General features: G+C 45.2%; 1 protein-coding gene across 4 annotated transcripts in view; it reads right to left on the bottom strand.

Annotated features, from left to right (window-relative positions):
- Positions 1 to 12,822, bottom strand: part of PARP4 (poly(ADP-ribose) polymerase family member 4) — a 352,799-nt gene that overhangs the window by 57,510 nt on the left and 282,467 nt on the right. For all 4 annotated transcript variants that reach the window (XM_069759088.1, XM_069759086.1, XM_069759089.1 and 1 more), the window contains 3 exons: positions 10,068 to 10,160; positions 7,903 to 7,995; positions 4,682 to 4,768 (listed from right to left, as the gene is read on the bottom strand). In XM_069759088.1, the coding sequence (XP_069615189.1) occupies positions 4,682 to 4,768; positions 7,903 to 7,995; positions 10,068 to 10,160 (273 nt within the window). The remainder of the gene's footprint in view (positions 1 to 4,681; positions 4,769 to 7,902; positions 7,996 to 10,067; positions 10,161 to 12,822) is intronic.

Below are 12,822 nucleotides of genomic sequence, written 5' to 3'. Positions count from 1 at the left end.
CCAGCTCTCTGCAGTTCATTCACTAGGTCCCCCCGCGTGGTTCTGGGATTTTTGCTCACCGTTCTTGTGATCATTCTGACCCCACGGGGTGGGATTTTGCGTGGAGCCCCAGATCGAAGGAGATTATCAGTGGTCTTGTATGTCTTCCATTTTCTAATTATTGCTCCCACTGTTGATTTCTTCACTCCAAGCTGGTTGGCTATTGCAGATTCAGTCTTCCCAGCCTGGTGCAGGGCTACAATTTTGTTTCTGGTGTCCTTTGACAGCTCTTTGGTCTTCACCATAGTGGAGTTTGGAGTCAGACTGTTTGAGGGTGTGCACAGGTGTCTTTTTATACTGATAACAAGTTTAAACAGGTGCCATTACTACAGGTAATGAGTGGAGGAAAGAGGAGACTCTTAAAGAAGAAGTTACAGGTCTGTGAGAGCCAGAAATCTTGATTGTTTGTTTCTGACCAAATACTTATTTTCCACCATAATATGCAAATAAAATGTTAAAAAAACAGACAATGTGATTTTCTGGATTTTTTTTTCTCAGTTTGTCTCCCATAGTTGAGGTCTACGTATGATGTAAATTACAGACGCCTCTCATCTTTTTAAGTGGTGGAACTTGCACTATTGCTGACTGACTAAATACTTTTTTGCCCCACTGTATATATATATATATATATATATATATATATATATAAATATTTTTTTTTTCTTCAGGTCGTGCAGACTCTTAAAGGGCCAGTACAAGCCCAGAGACTAAGTGGTGTACTATGCGAACTGGGGCCTGAGTGCCGTGAGGGAGTCCACGGGGTGTACCCCAGGGAAGGGGGTATCCTTAATAGTGGGCGGTGACTCAAACGGGGATGGTTGCCCAAAAGGGGGTGGAGTCCCATAAAGGGGCGGTAACCCGTAGAGGGGTAGTAGCCCAAAAAGAGGTGGAATCTCGGGAAATGGTGGTTTCCCAAAAGGGGGCGGAGCATCCCAAAGAGTTAACGCAGACAAATTGGTGCCCAGGGCCTGTAAGTTATGTGTGTCCGGTATGCTGTGTGAACTATCCACCTGGTAAAAGTTTACGGGGGTGTGCCCTACGGATGCATGATATGGGACTGTACGGACTGGTCGATTCTGGGGGCCCGGTGACTCTGGTGAGGGTTGCACCCGAGGGATTTGACATACCCGCTAGGAAGGTCAAGGTCACCTGCATCCATGGGCACACTATGGGCAATCCAGTGGCCAGGGTGGTCCTAGAGACGGCCAAGGACAGTGCAATCCATGATGTGGCCATAGTTTCAACCTTACCCTGCCCAGTGATAATTGGCCGGGACTCTGGGTTGTTCACAGAATTGTGGGAGAAGGGAGCTTCTTTACAACAGGAGAATGGAGGGCTCTCAGCTGGTGGGGTTGCATACCTTAAAGCATTTACCGTATTTTCTGCTGTATAAGACGACTGGGCGTATAAAACGACCCCCAACTTTTCCATATAAAATATGGAATTTGGGATATACCCGCCATATAAGACGGGGGTCATCTTATACGCCCAGTCATCTTATACGGCGTGTGCGGTGCGTATGGTTCCCAGGGTCTGGAGGAGATTAGACTATCCTTCAGGCCCTGGGATCCATATTCATGTAAAAAATAAAGAATAAAAATAAAAAATATGGATATACTCACCCTCGGACCGCCCCTGGTTCTCAGCGGTGCAAGCGGCAGCCTCCATTCCTAAGAATGCATTGAGCGTAGGACCTGCGCTGATGTTGGGGTCACGCGACCGGTCGCGTGACCGCGACATCATCGCAGGTCCTACGCTCAATGCATTCTTAGGAACGGAGGCTGCCGCTTGCACCGCTGAGAGCCAGGGGCCGTCCGAGGGTGAGTATATCCATATTTTTTATTCTTTATTTTTTACATGAATATGGATCCCAGGGCCTAAAGGGGAGTCTACTTTTCTCCTCTCCTTCAGACCCTGGGAACCATCCAGGATCGCTCCCTGCACACGCCGTACCCGGCGTATAAGACGACCCCCGACTTTTGAGACGATTTTCAGGGGTTAAATAGTCGTCTTATACGCCGGAAAATATGGTATATCTCCCAAAGTTGGTGGGTCAGACGACGGGTTGACCAGTGGGGAAGGTGCGTCTGCCCAACTTACGGACATGTCACATGATGTGTACACCAAGATGACTTTAAGTGACATGGTTAATAAAGCCTGTGAAGCTGACACCAGGTTTAAAGAGTGACTTGAGGGTTCACCATGTTATGGGGCGTGAGACCGACGGTGGTGGTGACTCCCATTCAGATGATGACGCCAGTGGGAAAGAGTGTAGTAAGGCCAACTCAGGTACAAATGGCAAGTCTACCTCCCGTCACTGGAGACGAAAAAAAGGCAAAGGGGCTGAATCAGTGTCACCTTGTGAAGGTTTGACGGAAGATGGTGAAGGCTCCAGAAAACCTGGTGCTGAGGACTTGGAGAGTCTAAAGTCCCAGGGAAAAGGGACAAACCTAAAGATGTCACTGCTGAGACCCAACAGAGGGCTGATGCTGACAGTGCAAAGTCTGAGGGTGCAGAAGTGGAGGAGGCCACTGGCATTGGCTTCACGTTCCTACTGCGCAGGTGCAGGTCAGTCACTGGTACTTTCTCCCAGCGTTCTCCGGAGCGCAGCTTTTTTCCTGCAGGTGTTCGCACCAAACGACTCAGTAACAATCTTCTCTGATTATTACGAGTTTTCTCCAATTTTTATGCACTTCCCACTTATTTGATGCACATTTGTGTTATGAAAGGTAATTCAGTACCACAATGGACATAGAGGTCAGTGCACATACAGTGACCTGGCAATAACCCAAAAAATAAGAACGAGCTCTGAGACGTGGGAACTCTGTTGACCGCAATCCCTGATCCTCTCTAACCACACTAGAGGCAGCCGTGGATTGCGCCTAACGCTGCCTATGCAACTCGGCATGGCCTGAGAAACTAGCTAGCCTGAAGATGGAAAATAAGCCTACCTTGCCTCAGAGAAAAACCCCAAAGGAAAAGGCAGCCCCCACATATAATGACTGTGAGTAAAGATGAAAAGACAAACGTAGAGATGAAATAGACTTAGCAAAGTGAGGCCCAACTTTCTGAACAGAGCGAGGATAGGAAAGATAACTTTGCGGTCAACACAAAACCCTACAAAAACCACGCAAAGGGGGCAAAAAGACCCTCCGTACCGAACTAACGGCACTGAGGTACACCCTCTGCGTCCCAGAGCTTCCAGCAAGCAGAAAAAACAAATTGACAAGCTGGACAGAAAAAAACAGCAAACAAAATAGCAAAGAAGAACTTAGCTATGCAGAGCAGCAGGCCACAGGAACGATCCAGGAGGAAACAGGTCCAACACTAGAACATTAACTGGAAGCCAGGATCAAAGCACTAGGTGGAGTTAAATAGGGTAGCACCTAACGACTTCACCATATCACCTGAGGAAGGAAACTCAGAAGCCGCAGTACCACTTTCCTCCACCAACAGAAGCTCACAGAGAGAATCAGCCGAAGTACCACTTGTGACCACAAGAGGGAGCTCTGCCACAGAATTCACAACACATTTGATGCAGCGTTTTTAATGCTTTTATGCTTTTTTTTTTAATAGTACAGACAAGCTTTGACTCTACACTTAAATATGCAACAATGTTTTTTATACATGCGTTTTTTTTCACACTCCTCATACAAGCTTATAAAGAAAAAAAAATTAACCAAAACTACACGGTTCAGCATCTTAGACGAACAAGTTTTCATTAAATCACATCCATTTTGCCTGGACATTTAGGCTGTGTTCACATGTAGTGTAAATGCTGTGTGGTTTTTTTTCACTGCAGTTTTTGCACAGAAATTCTGCTAAGTTTAACTGTGCAATCAAAGTTGATGGGATTTCATGAAAATTGCATCCTCCGTACATCTAAAGATGTTGCTGAACTGTGCGGTTTTGCTGCTTTTTTCCTCTGGAGGCTTCTATGTGGACCCTGAAAAATATGCAGTTACTTTATTAAGTGCAGAATCAAAGCTTTTCTGTCCTATAAAAAAACACATGAAAAACGCAGCTTTATATCTGCTTCAAATAAGGGGAAAACACATTAAAAAATTGCAGCAATCAGAGAAGATTGCTATTGCTTAGTTTGGTGTGGACACCTACAGAAAACAAAAAACACGTTATTTAGGCAACGGTCTTACACACAAAAAAGCCAGGTGTCACGTAGCATAATATAAGCTTACACAAAGATGAGAAAGTTATCGCTGCTACAACTCCTCTACATGAATGACTGAACCCCCCCCCCCCCCCCCCGAAAAAAAATCTACATGTCCTCCTAACTAGACATGGGCATTACGCACAGATGACGTCGTGCCGGCTCTGAGTGATAAAAAGCCGTGCTGGGGACACCGGAGGGTAAGAGATTTGCAGGCCTCCCATCCAGCCACCCAGTAGCACCGACATGGACACTGGATCAGAGTCCCGTGAATCGATTTGCCTATCTCTAGTGCCAACCGTCCCAGGTATCGCGTCACAGTCCCGGATTTTTGTCAGCACCCTGCTGAATGTCCCTCGCTGCCACCACCCCCTCTATGCGTGCAGCATGATTTGTCCCTGTTGCCATTTTGTAAAACTTAAGAGAAACGTAATCGAGAGAGAAATTTACCAATGTGAATACGAACATACGTACCATGGTGGGTAGAGGCGGAGGGAAGTCATCGTGGTCGTCTATGGTACGAAACACTATTGAAGCTTGTTTATATCCAAGTGCGCTCCTCTATAGAAGAATAATATCCATTATAAGTAGGTATAATAAATGCATGTTATACAGATCTGTTAGTATTTCCAGCAATCACACATAACAAAAGCACAGAAGGAGCTTGTATGGACATTGTATAGTCACTCTGGACATTTTGATGCCAAACCAGGTCTACAAACTCACAATCAGAGATGACGACATTTATTCCAGTAGAACTGAATTCTCATTGAATTTTACTAAAAATTCTGTTTCCCAGAGTACGGATTTCTTACAGTAATGTCCAAAGCATAAACAAGATGGAAGTCCTAGCCTGGAGTGAAGAGGCCAAAGAGATGGAGAACGATGAGGAGAGGGGAAAAGGAAGGTGCAGAGGACCAGACGGCGGCTGCGGGGATGGAGGGACAGGTGAGCGGTGAGGGGAATAGTATTTTTTTTATCCGATGTGAAAAAAACCCAGAGCATAACAAGGAACATTCAATTCACAGAGGATAACTTCAATGTAGGTGTTATTTTCCAGTAGAATTTCTTAGTAGCTTTTCATATCAGTTATAATTACAGTCTGCACAAACACGGACAACTGGGCACCAAAAACACCGAGATCCCCAACAACACTGAGATAACCAACAACACTGAGATCCCCAACAACACTGAGATCCCCAACAACACTGAGATCCCCAACAATACTGAGATCCCCAACAACACGGAGATCCCCAACAATACTGAGATCCCCAACAACACTGAGATCCCCAACAACACTGAGATCCCCAACAACACGGAGATACCCAACAACACTAAGATCCCCAACCATACTGAGATCCCCAACCATACTGAGATCCCCAACAACACTGAGATCCCCAACAATACTGAGATCCCCAACAATACTGAGATCCCCAACAACACAGATCCCCAACAACACGGAGATCCCCAACAATACTGAGATCCCCAACAACACTGAGATCCCCAACAACACGGAGATCCCCAACAACACTGAGATCCCCAACAACACTGAGATCCCCAACCATACTGAGATCCCCAACAACACTGCGATCCCCAACAATACTGAGATCCCCAACAACACTGAGATCCCCAACAACACAGATCCCCAACACGGCCAATCCATGGGTGTGTGTGCCGGTAACGTCTAATGCTGCTACCAAGAAGTGCAATGTTAGCCTGTGATAGAAGAACTACTATATGAACCCTGGGTGATGTCTGCTACTAAAAGAGATAAAACATCACCTTTTCATCCCTGCACACCGGTAGCGAGCTCCCATTCTTTTCCAGGACCTTTAGTCACCAGTCATACATCCATGATGTCAGTTTTCTATTCTACTGAATGGAGTTGGCGCTCAGAAGTGCAGCAGGTAATGTCTGGACCTTCCTCATACAAGTGCTGAGACACTGATCATTTCTTTTGTGGGCAGATTATGGGATTCTCCTGTTCATGTGCCTCTGGTTTTAGCGTGCTGTTATTTGGGGGTCCAGGAAGTCTTCAATGTGCATTTTGGAGGTATGTGGGTTCTTGCGTGCATTTTAACGAACATTCAGTTTTAACAGTTTTTAAGGTTTAGTCAAGTGAGCGATGTTTGGGACTGTGAGCAGTCAGTGCTCTCTACACAGTGAGCGCACTGTAATCACCAATTCTTATCCTTGATTGGCATCCTGATCTGCAGCATATAATGTGTGAGATGTCACTCAAGGAGCAGAGATAGTAAATACAGTGCGCTCACTATAGCGAGCACTGACTGCTTACAGCACCAGGTGACGTGTACTAGACTGGAAGTGAGCAGCTGCAGGAGGAATAGAATTTAATTTTCTTCCTGCACCCAACTGTTCCCTTAGAATGGAATCTCCATGTCCATTGAGGTTTATATGCATTTTGCTTAACAAGTTACTCAGATCATAGATACATCAGTAATTAATTTGTTGGTTACTACATGTCCTACATTTAATCTGACTGATCAAGTGTGTGTATTTTCCATTTTTGGGTTTTTGGTTTTCCTCTTCTTATTCCAATTCCAGCTATAACTTTTTTGTATTTTTCCAACATGACATAGCCATTCTTTGCGACATTTTGAAAAAGATGCAACTTTTTGAACAAAAAGGCATAAAAATGGTTAATGAAAGGAGAAAAGCCCAAGTGTTATTTTAAACCTCAGCAAATACCACAAGGTGAAAAAGGGACTTTAAAAAAAAAAGAATCAAGACCTCGGTTTTCACTTTACTGGTTGCTGCAGTTTTGATTAGAACAGTTTTCTCTGCTACAGATTGAGTAGTGCTCAGAATGCTAAGCTCTGTATAACCCCACCCACACCACTGATTGGCAGGTTTCTGTGTACACTGTGCATAGGCAGAAAGCTGCCAATCTGTGAAGGGGCATGGTTGAATTTTACTAGCAGCAGGGTTACTAGTCCTTTAGTGATAACCTCCAGCTGATAACATAGCTAAACAGGTTTAAAAACTAAAGCAACAGAACTGCACTAGATCATAAATACAGTGTGAGAACTGGGGACGCCATCTCCTAGTTGGCAAAAAAAGATCTTTCATTGCAACACAATAGATAAGATAAAGAAAACACTGCAAAACCAAAAAACCTTACGTTTAGTGTCAATAGCTATTCCCAGTGCCCGGGAATCCCAAAACATATCACTGTCCATACCATTCTCCATGATGAGGATAAGGGCGGCTCCCACAGGCCTTGGCACAGTTGGCCTTAAGATGGTTTCCAATATGGGTAAGACCAGCCATGTTGAGGCCAAAATCTGCTGTAGCTGGTAGCTGTGACATTTTTTTTAAAAAATTGTTGAGGGGCACAAGATTTTTGTGGAACGGCTCATTCACCAGCAAAATCGAGGACATTTTTTTATGCTAAATCTTGTGCCCTTTGATGAAATTAATTAAAAAACCTCAGCAGCCACTGTCAGTTGTGCTTTACAGCTGTTGTGCGGCTGCAGCAATGCCACTCAGCTTGGTCTTACCCTTAGGAGCCCTCATAGATGTTGCTTAAAGAGGTCCACTCTGTCCTGAATGGAGTAGGATCTTCTCTGCTCGTTCCGCTCTAGCTAAATATCACCTTTTGTGTTATTTTTGTAGCTGTCCTGCTGCTATAAAATGTGAGAGAAACGTATCAAACTATGTGAGCACATACATACCATGGGGGGCGGAGGCGGGGGTAAACTACTTCGAGAACATGTAAAACTTGGGATCGAAGCTGCTGAACCAAACAGCGATGAACTTCCTCCTGCCTGTAATCCAATCAATACAATAATAACTATGATAAGTACCGTAGTTATAATAAATTCATGTTATACAGATCTGTCATTATTTACAGGAATCATACATATAACAAAAGTACGAACATTGTGTAGTCACTCTGGACATTTTGATGCCAAACCAGGTCTAAGCAGTCACAATCAGAGATGAGCACATTTATTTGAGTAGAACTGAATTCTCATTGGATTTTGCAAAAAAATTGTATTCTCCAGAGTATGGATTTCTTACAGTAATGTCCAAAGCATAGTCAAAATGGAAGTCCTACCCAGGGATATGCCTCCTAATTAGAGGTGGAGGACGAACCCGAATAGTAAAGTTTGGGGTTCGTCCACTTACTGTTCGGGCACGGAGGATCATGGACTTCACTAGGAAGTCCGTGTTACTGTTCAGGTTAGGAACCCTGAACACCGAGTGTTTCTCATGCTGTTGTCATCTGCATGACACTGCGAGAAACGCTGGCAGCTCTGATCAGCGGTAAAATCATTACCGCCAGTCAGAGCGCTGCGGTTTCCTTGCTGTCAGATGACAGCATGAGCGCCCAGTTTTACCAGGAGGTAAAAAGTTTACCTACGGTCACAGGTGTCGGCTGATGGGACTACTACTCCCATCAGCCTATGTCTGCTGTCGCTGATAACAGCGAGAGCAGGTGGCGGCTGATGGTAGTATTGCCTGCACTACAAAGAAATAAAAAAAAAATGATGTGGATTCCTCTATCTTTTTGATAACCAGCCAGTCAAAACTGACAGCTGCAGGCTGCAACCCTCAGCTGTCAGCTTTAGCAAGGCTGGATATCAAGAATAGAGGCGTCCCCAGGTTTTTTTTAAATAATTTATAAAAAACGGCGTGGTGAACCCTCTATTCTTGATAACCAGCCTTTCTAACGCTGACAGCTGAGGGCTGCAGTCCGCAACTGTCAGTCCTGGCTGGTTATCAAAAATACAGGGAAACCCAACAGTCTGTGACCGGAGGTAAACTTTTTTACCTGCGGTCACCATTGCCAGCTCACACTATCATCTGACAGCGAGGAAGCCGCAGTGCTTTGACTGGCTGTAATGATCTTACCGCCGATCAGAGGCGGTTTTTGCCACACTATAATGCACATGACAGCGTGGCAAACACTGGATGTTCGTACCTCCCATTCATGTGAATGAGTTCAAGTATTGTTCTGGTACCTGAACCAAACTTATTTTAACTGTTTGGCCGAACTTGCCAGTCACAAACATCCAGGGGTTCAGGTTCGCTCATCACTACTCCTGTGCATTTTGGAAGTCTGTTGGGTTTTACATTTTTGCAAACACTCAGTGGTGATAAAATAATTTATACAGTTATGACCTAGTGCGGATCTGTTGCTGTAGTTTTTATAAATACAGTGTGAGAACTGGGGAAGTCATCTCCGTGTTGGTACAAAAAGATCTTTCATTCCAACACAGATTAGAAAAAGAAAACATTGCAAAACCAAGAAACCTCACATTTAGTGTCCCTCGCTATCAGAGGCTCAGAGCCCAGTGCCCGGGAATCCCAAAACATATCACAGTCCATACCATTCTCCATGATAGCGAGGAGAAGGGTGGCTCCCACAGGCCTTGGCACAGCTGGCCCTTACCCAAATTGGAAACCATTTTAATGCTAGGGATAGTCATGGTGAGGTCAAAATCTGTTGTGGCTGGTAGCTGTGACATTTTTTAAATGAATTGTTGAGGGGCACAAGATTTTTGTGGAACGGCTCACTCACCAGCAAAATCGAGGAATTTGTTTTATACTAAATCTTGTACCCTTTGATGAAATTAATTAAAAAAACCTCAGCAGCCACTGTCCGTTGTGCTTTACAGCTGTTGTGCGGCTGCAGCAATGCCACTCAGCTTGGTCTTACCCTTAGCAGCCCTCATAGATGTTGCTTAAAGAGGTCCACTCTGTCCTGAATGGAGTAGGATCTTCTCTGCTTGTTCCGCTCTAGCTAAATATCACCTTTTGTGTTATTTTTGTAGCTGTCCTGCTGCTATAAAATGTGAGCGAAACGTATCAAACTATGTGAGCACATACATACCATGGGGGGCGGAGGCGGGGGGAAACCACTTTGAGAACTTGTAAAACTTGGGATCGGAGCTGCTGAACCAAACAGCGATGAACTTCCTCCTGCCTGTAATCCAATCAATACAATAATAACTATGATAAGTACCGTAGTTATAATAAATTCATTTTATACAGATCTGTCATTATTTACAGAAATCATACATATAGCAAAAGTACGAACATTGTGTAGTCACTCTGGACATTTTGATGCCAAACCAGGTCTAAGCAGTCACAATCAGAAATGAGCACATATACTATATTTGAGTAGAACTGAATTCTCATTGGATTTTACAAAAAAGTTGTATTCTCCAGAGTATGGATTTCTTACAGTAATGTCCAAAGCATAGTCAAAATGGAAGTCCTACCCAGGGATATGCCTCCTAATTAGAGGTGGAGGATGAACCCGAATAGTAAAGTTCGGGGTTCGCACACCTTCTGTTCGGGCACGGAGGATCATGGACTTCACTAGGAAGTCCGTGTTACTGTTCAGGTTAGGAACCCTGAACACCGAGTGCTTCTCATGCTGTTGTCATCTGCATGACAGTGCGAGAAACACTGGCAGCTCTCATCAGCGGCAAAATCATTACCGCCAGTCAGAGCGCTGCGGTTTCCTTGTTGTCAGATGACAGCATGAGCCCGCAGCTTTGACAGGAGGTAAAAAGTTTACCTACGGTCACAGGCGTCGGCTGATGGGACTACTACTCCCATCAGACTATGTCTGCTGTCGCTGATAACAGCGAGAGCAGGCGGCGGCTGATGGTAGTATTGCCTGCATTATAAAGAAATTAAAAAAAAAATGGTGTGGGTTCCTCTATCTTTTATAACCAGCGAGGCAAAACTGACAGCTGCGGGCTGCAACCCTCAGCTGTCAGCTTTATCAAGGCTGGATATCAAGAATAGAGGCATCCCCAGGCCTTTTTAAAATAATTTATAAAAAATGGCGTGTGAACCCTCTATTCTTGATAACCAGCCTTTCTAACGCTGACAGCTGCAGTCCGCAACTGTCAGTCCTAGCTGGTTATCAAAAATACAGGGAAATCCAACAGTCTGTGACCGGAGGTAAACTTTTTTACCTCTGGTCACCATTGTCAGCTCTGTTGTGAATTCTGTGGCAGAGCTCCCTCTTGTGGTCACAAGTGGTACTTCGGCTGATTCTCTCTGTGAGCTTCCGTTGGTGGAGGAAAGTGGTACTGCGGCTTCTGAGTTTCCTTCCTCAGGTGATATGGTGAAGTCGTTAGGTGCTACCTTATTTAACTCCACCTAGTGCTTTGATCCTGGCTTCCTGTCAATGTTCTAGTATTGGACCTGTTTCCTCCTGGATCGTTCCTGTGGCCTGCTGCTCTGCATAGCTGTTATGATCCCAATGGCAGGGGATCACTAAAGGACAAGCACAGATACAAACAAGCTCTAGGGCGATGGAACCTGAGCTGACCGCGACCCTGAACCTAACACACAAATAAAAGTAGCCGGGGAACGTGCCTACGATGATCCTAAACGTCTCGCTCCAGCCGAAGATCTAACTTCCCCTATTAGAAGAAACACAGACCTCTCTTGCCTCCAGAGAAATCCCCCACAGAAATAGCAGCCCCCCACATATAATGACGGTGAAATGAGAGGAAAGCACATACGCAGTATGAAAACAGTTTCAGCAAAATGAGGCCCGCTAAAGCTAGATAGCAGAGGATACAAAAGTGAACTGCGCGGTCAGCGAAAAACCCTTCAAAAAACCATCCTGAAATTACTTGAACTCATGTGCCAACTCATGGTACATGAGGAGCAATTTCAGCCCACTAGAGCAACCAGCAGCAAGAATCACATATCTGCAGGCTGGACTAAAAACCAAATAAAGCAAAACACCAAAACAGGAAAATCCAAACTTAGCTTGACCAGAAGGTTCTAGGAGCAGGGAGCAGAGGTAACAAGACACACTGGATACATTGATAACCGGCGAGGAACTGCCAGCAAAGCCAGGTTAAATAGGAAACTCCCATATCCTGATGGAACAGGTGGAACCCAGAGACCCAGGAAAGACAAGTCACCCAGTACCATCAGTAACCACCAGAGGGAGCCCAAAAACAGAACTCACAACAGTACCCCCCCCTTGAGGAGGGGTCACCGAACCCTCACGAGAACCACCAGGGCGACCAGGATGAGCCCTATGAAAAGCGCGAACCAAATCATCAGCATGATCATCCGAGGCAACCACCCAAGAATTATCCTCCTGACCATAACCCTTCCACTTGACCAAATACTGGAGTTTCCGTCTGGAAACACGAGAATCCAAGATCTTCTCCACAACATACTCCAATTCTCCCTCCACCAGCACAGGAGCAGGAGGCTCAAGCGAAGGAACAACAGGTACCTCATACTTCTGCAACAACGACCGATGGAACACATTATGAATAGCAAACGATGCCGGGAGATCCAAACGAAACGACACAGGGTTAAGAATTTCCAAGATCCTATAGGGACCGATGAACCGAGGCTTGAACTTAGGAGAAGAGACCTTCATAGGAACAAAACGAGAAGACAACCACACCAAGTCACCAACAAGAAGTCGAGGACCCACGCGGCGACGGCAATTAGCAAACTGCTGAGCCTTCTCCTGGGACAACTTCAAATTGTCCACCACATGACTCCAAATCCGATGCAACCTATCCACCACCATGTCCACTCCAGGACAATCAGAAGGTTCCACCTGACCAGAGGAAAAACGAGGATGAAACCCC

Source organism: Ranitomeya imitator, chromosome 3 (assembly GCF_032444005.1).
Source record: "Ranitomeya imitator isolate aRanImi1 chromosome 3, aRanImi1.pri, whole genome shotgun sequence".
NCBI classification, from domain to species: domain Eukaryota; kingdom Metazoa; phylum Chordata; class Amphibia; order Anura; family Dendrobatidae; genus Ranitomeya; species Ranitomeya imitator.
This window is presented reverse-complemented; position numbering and strand designations above follow the sequence as displayed.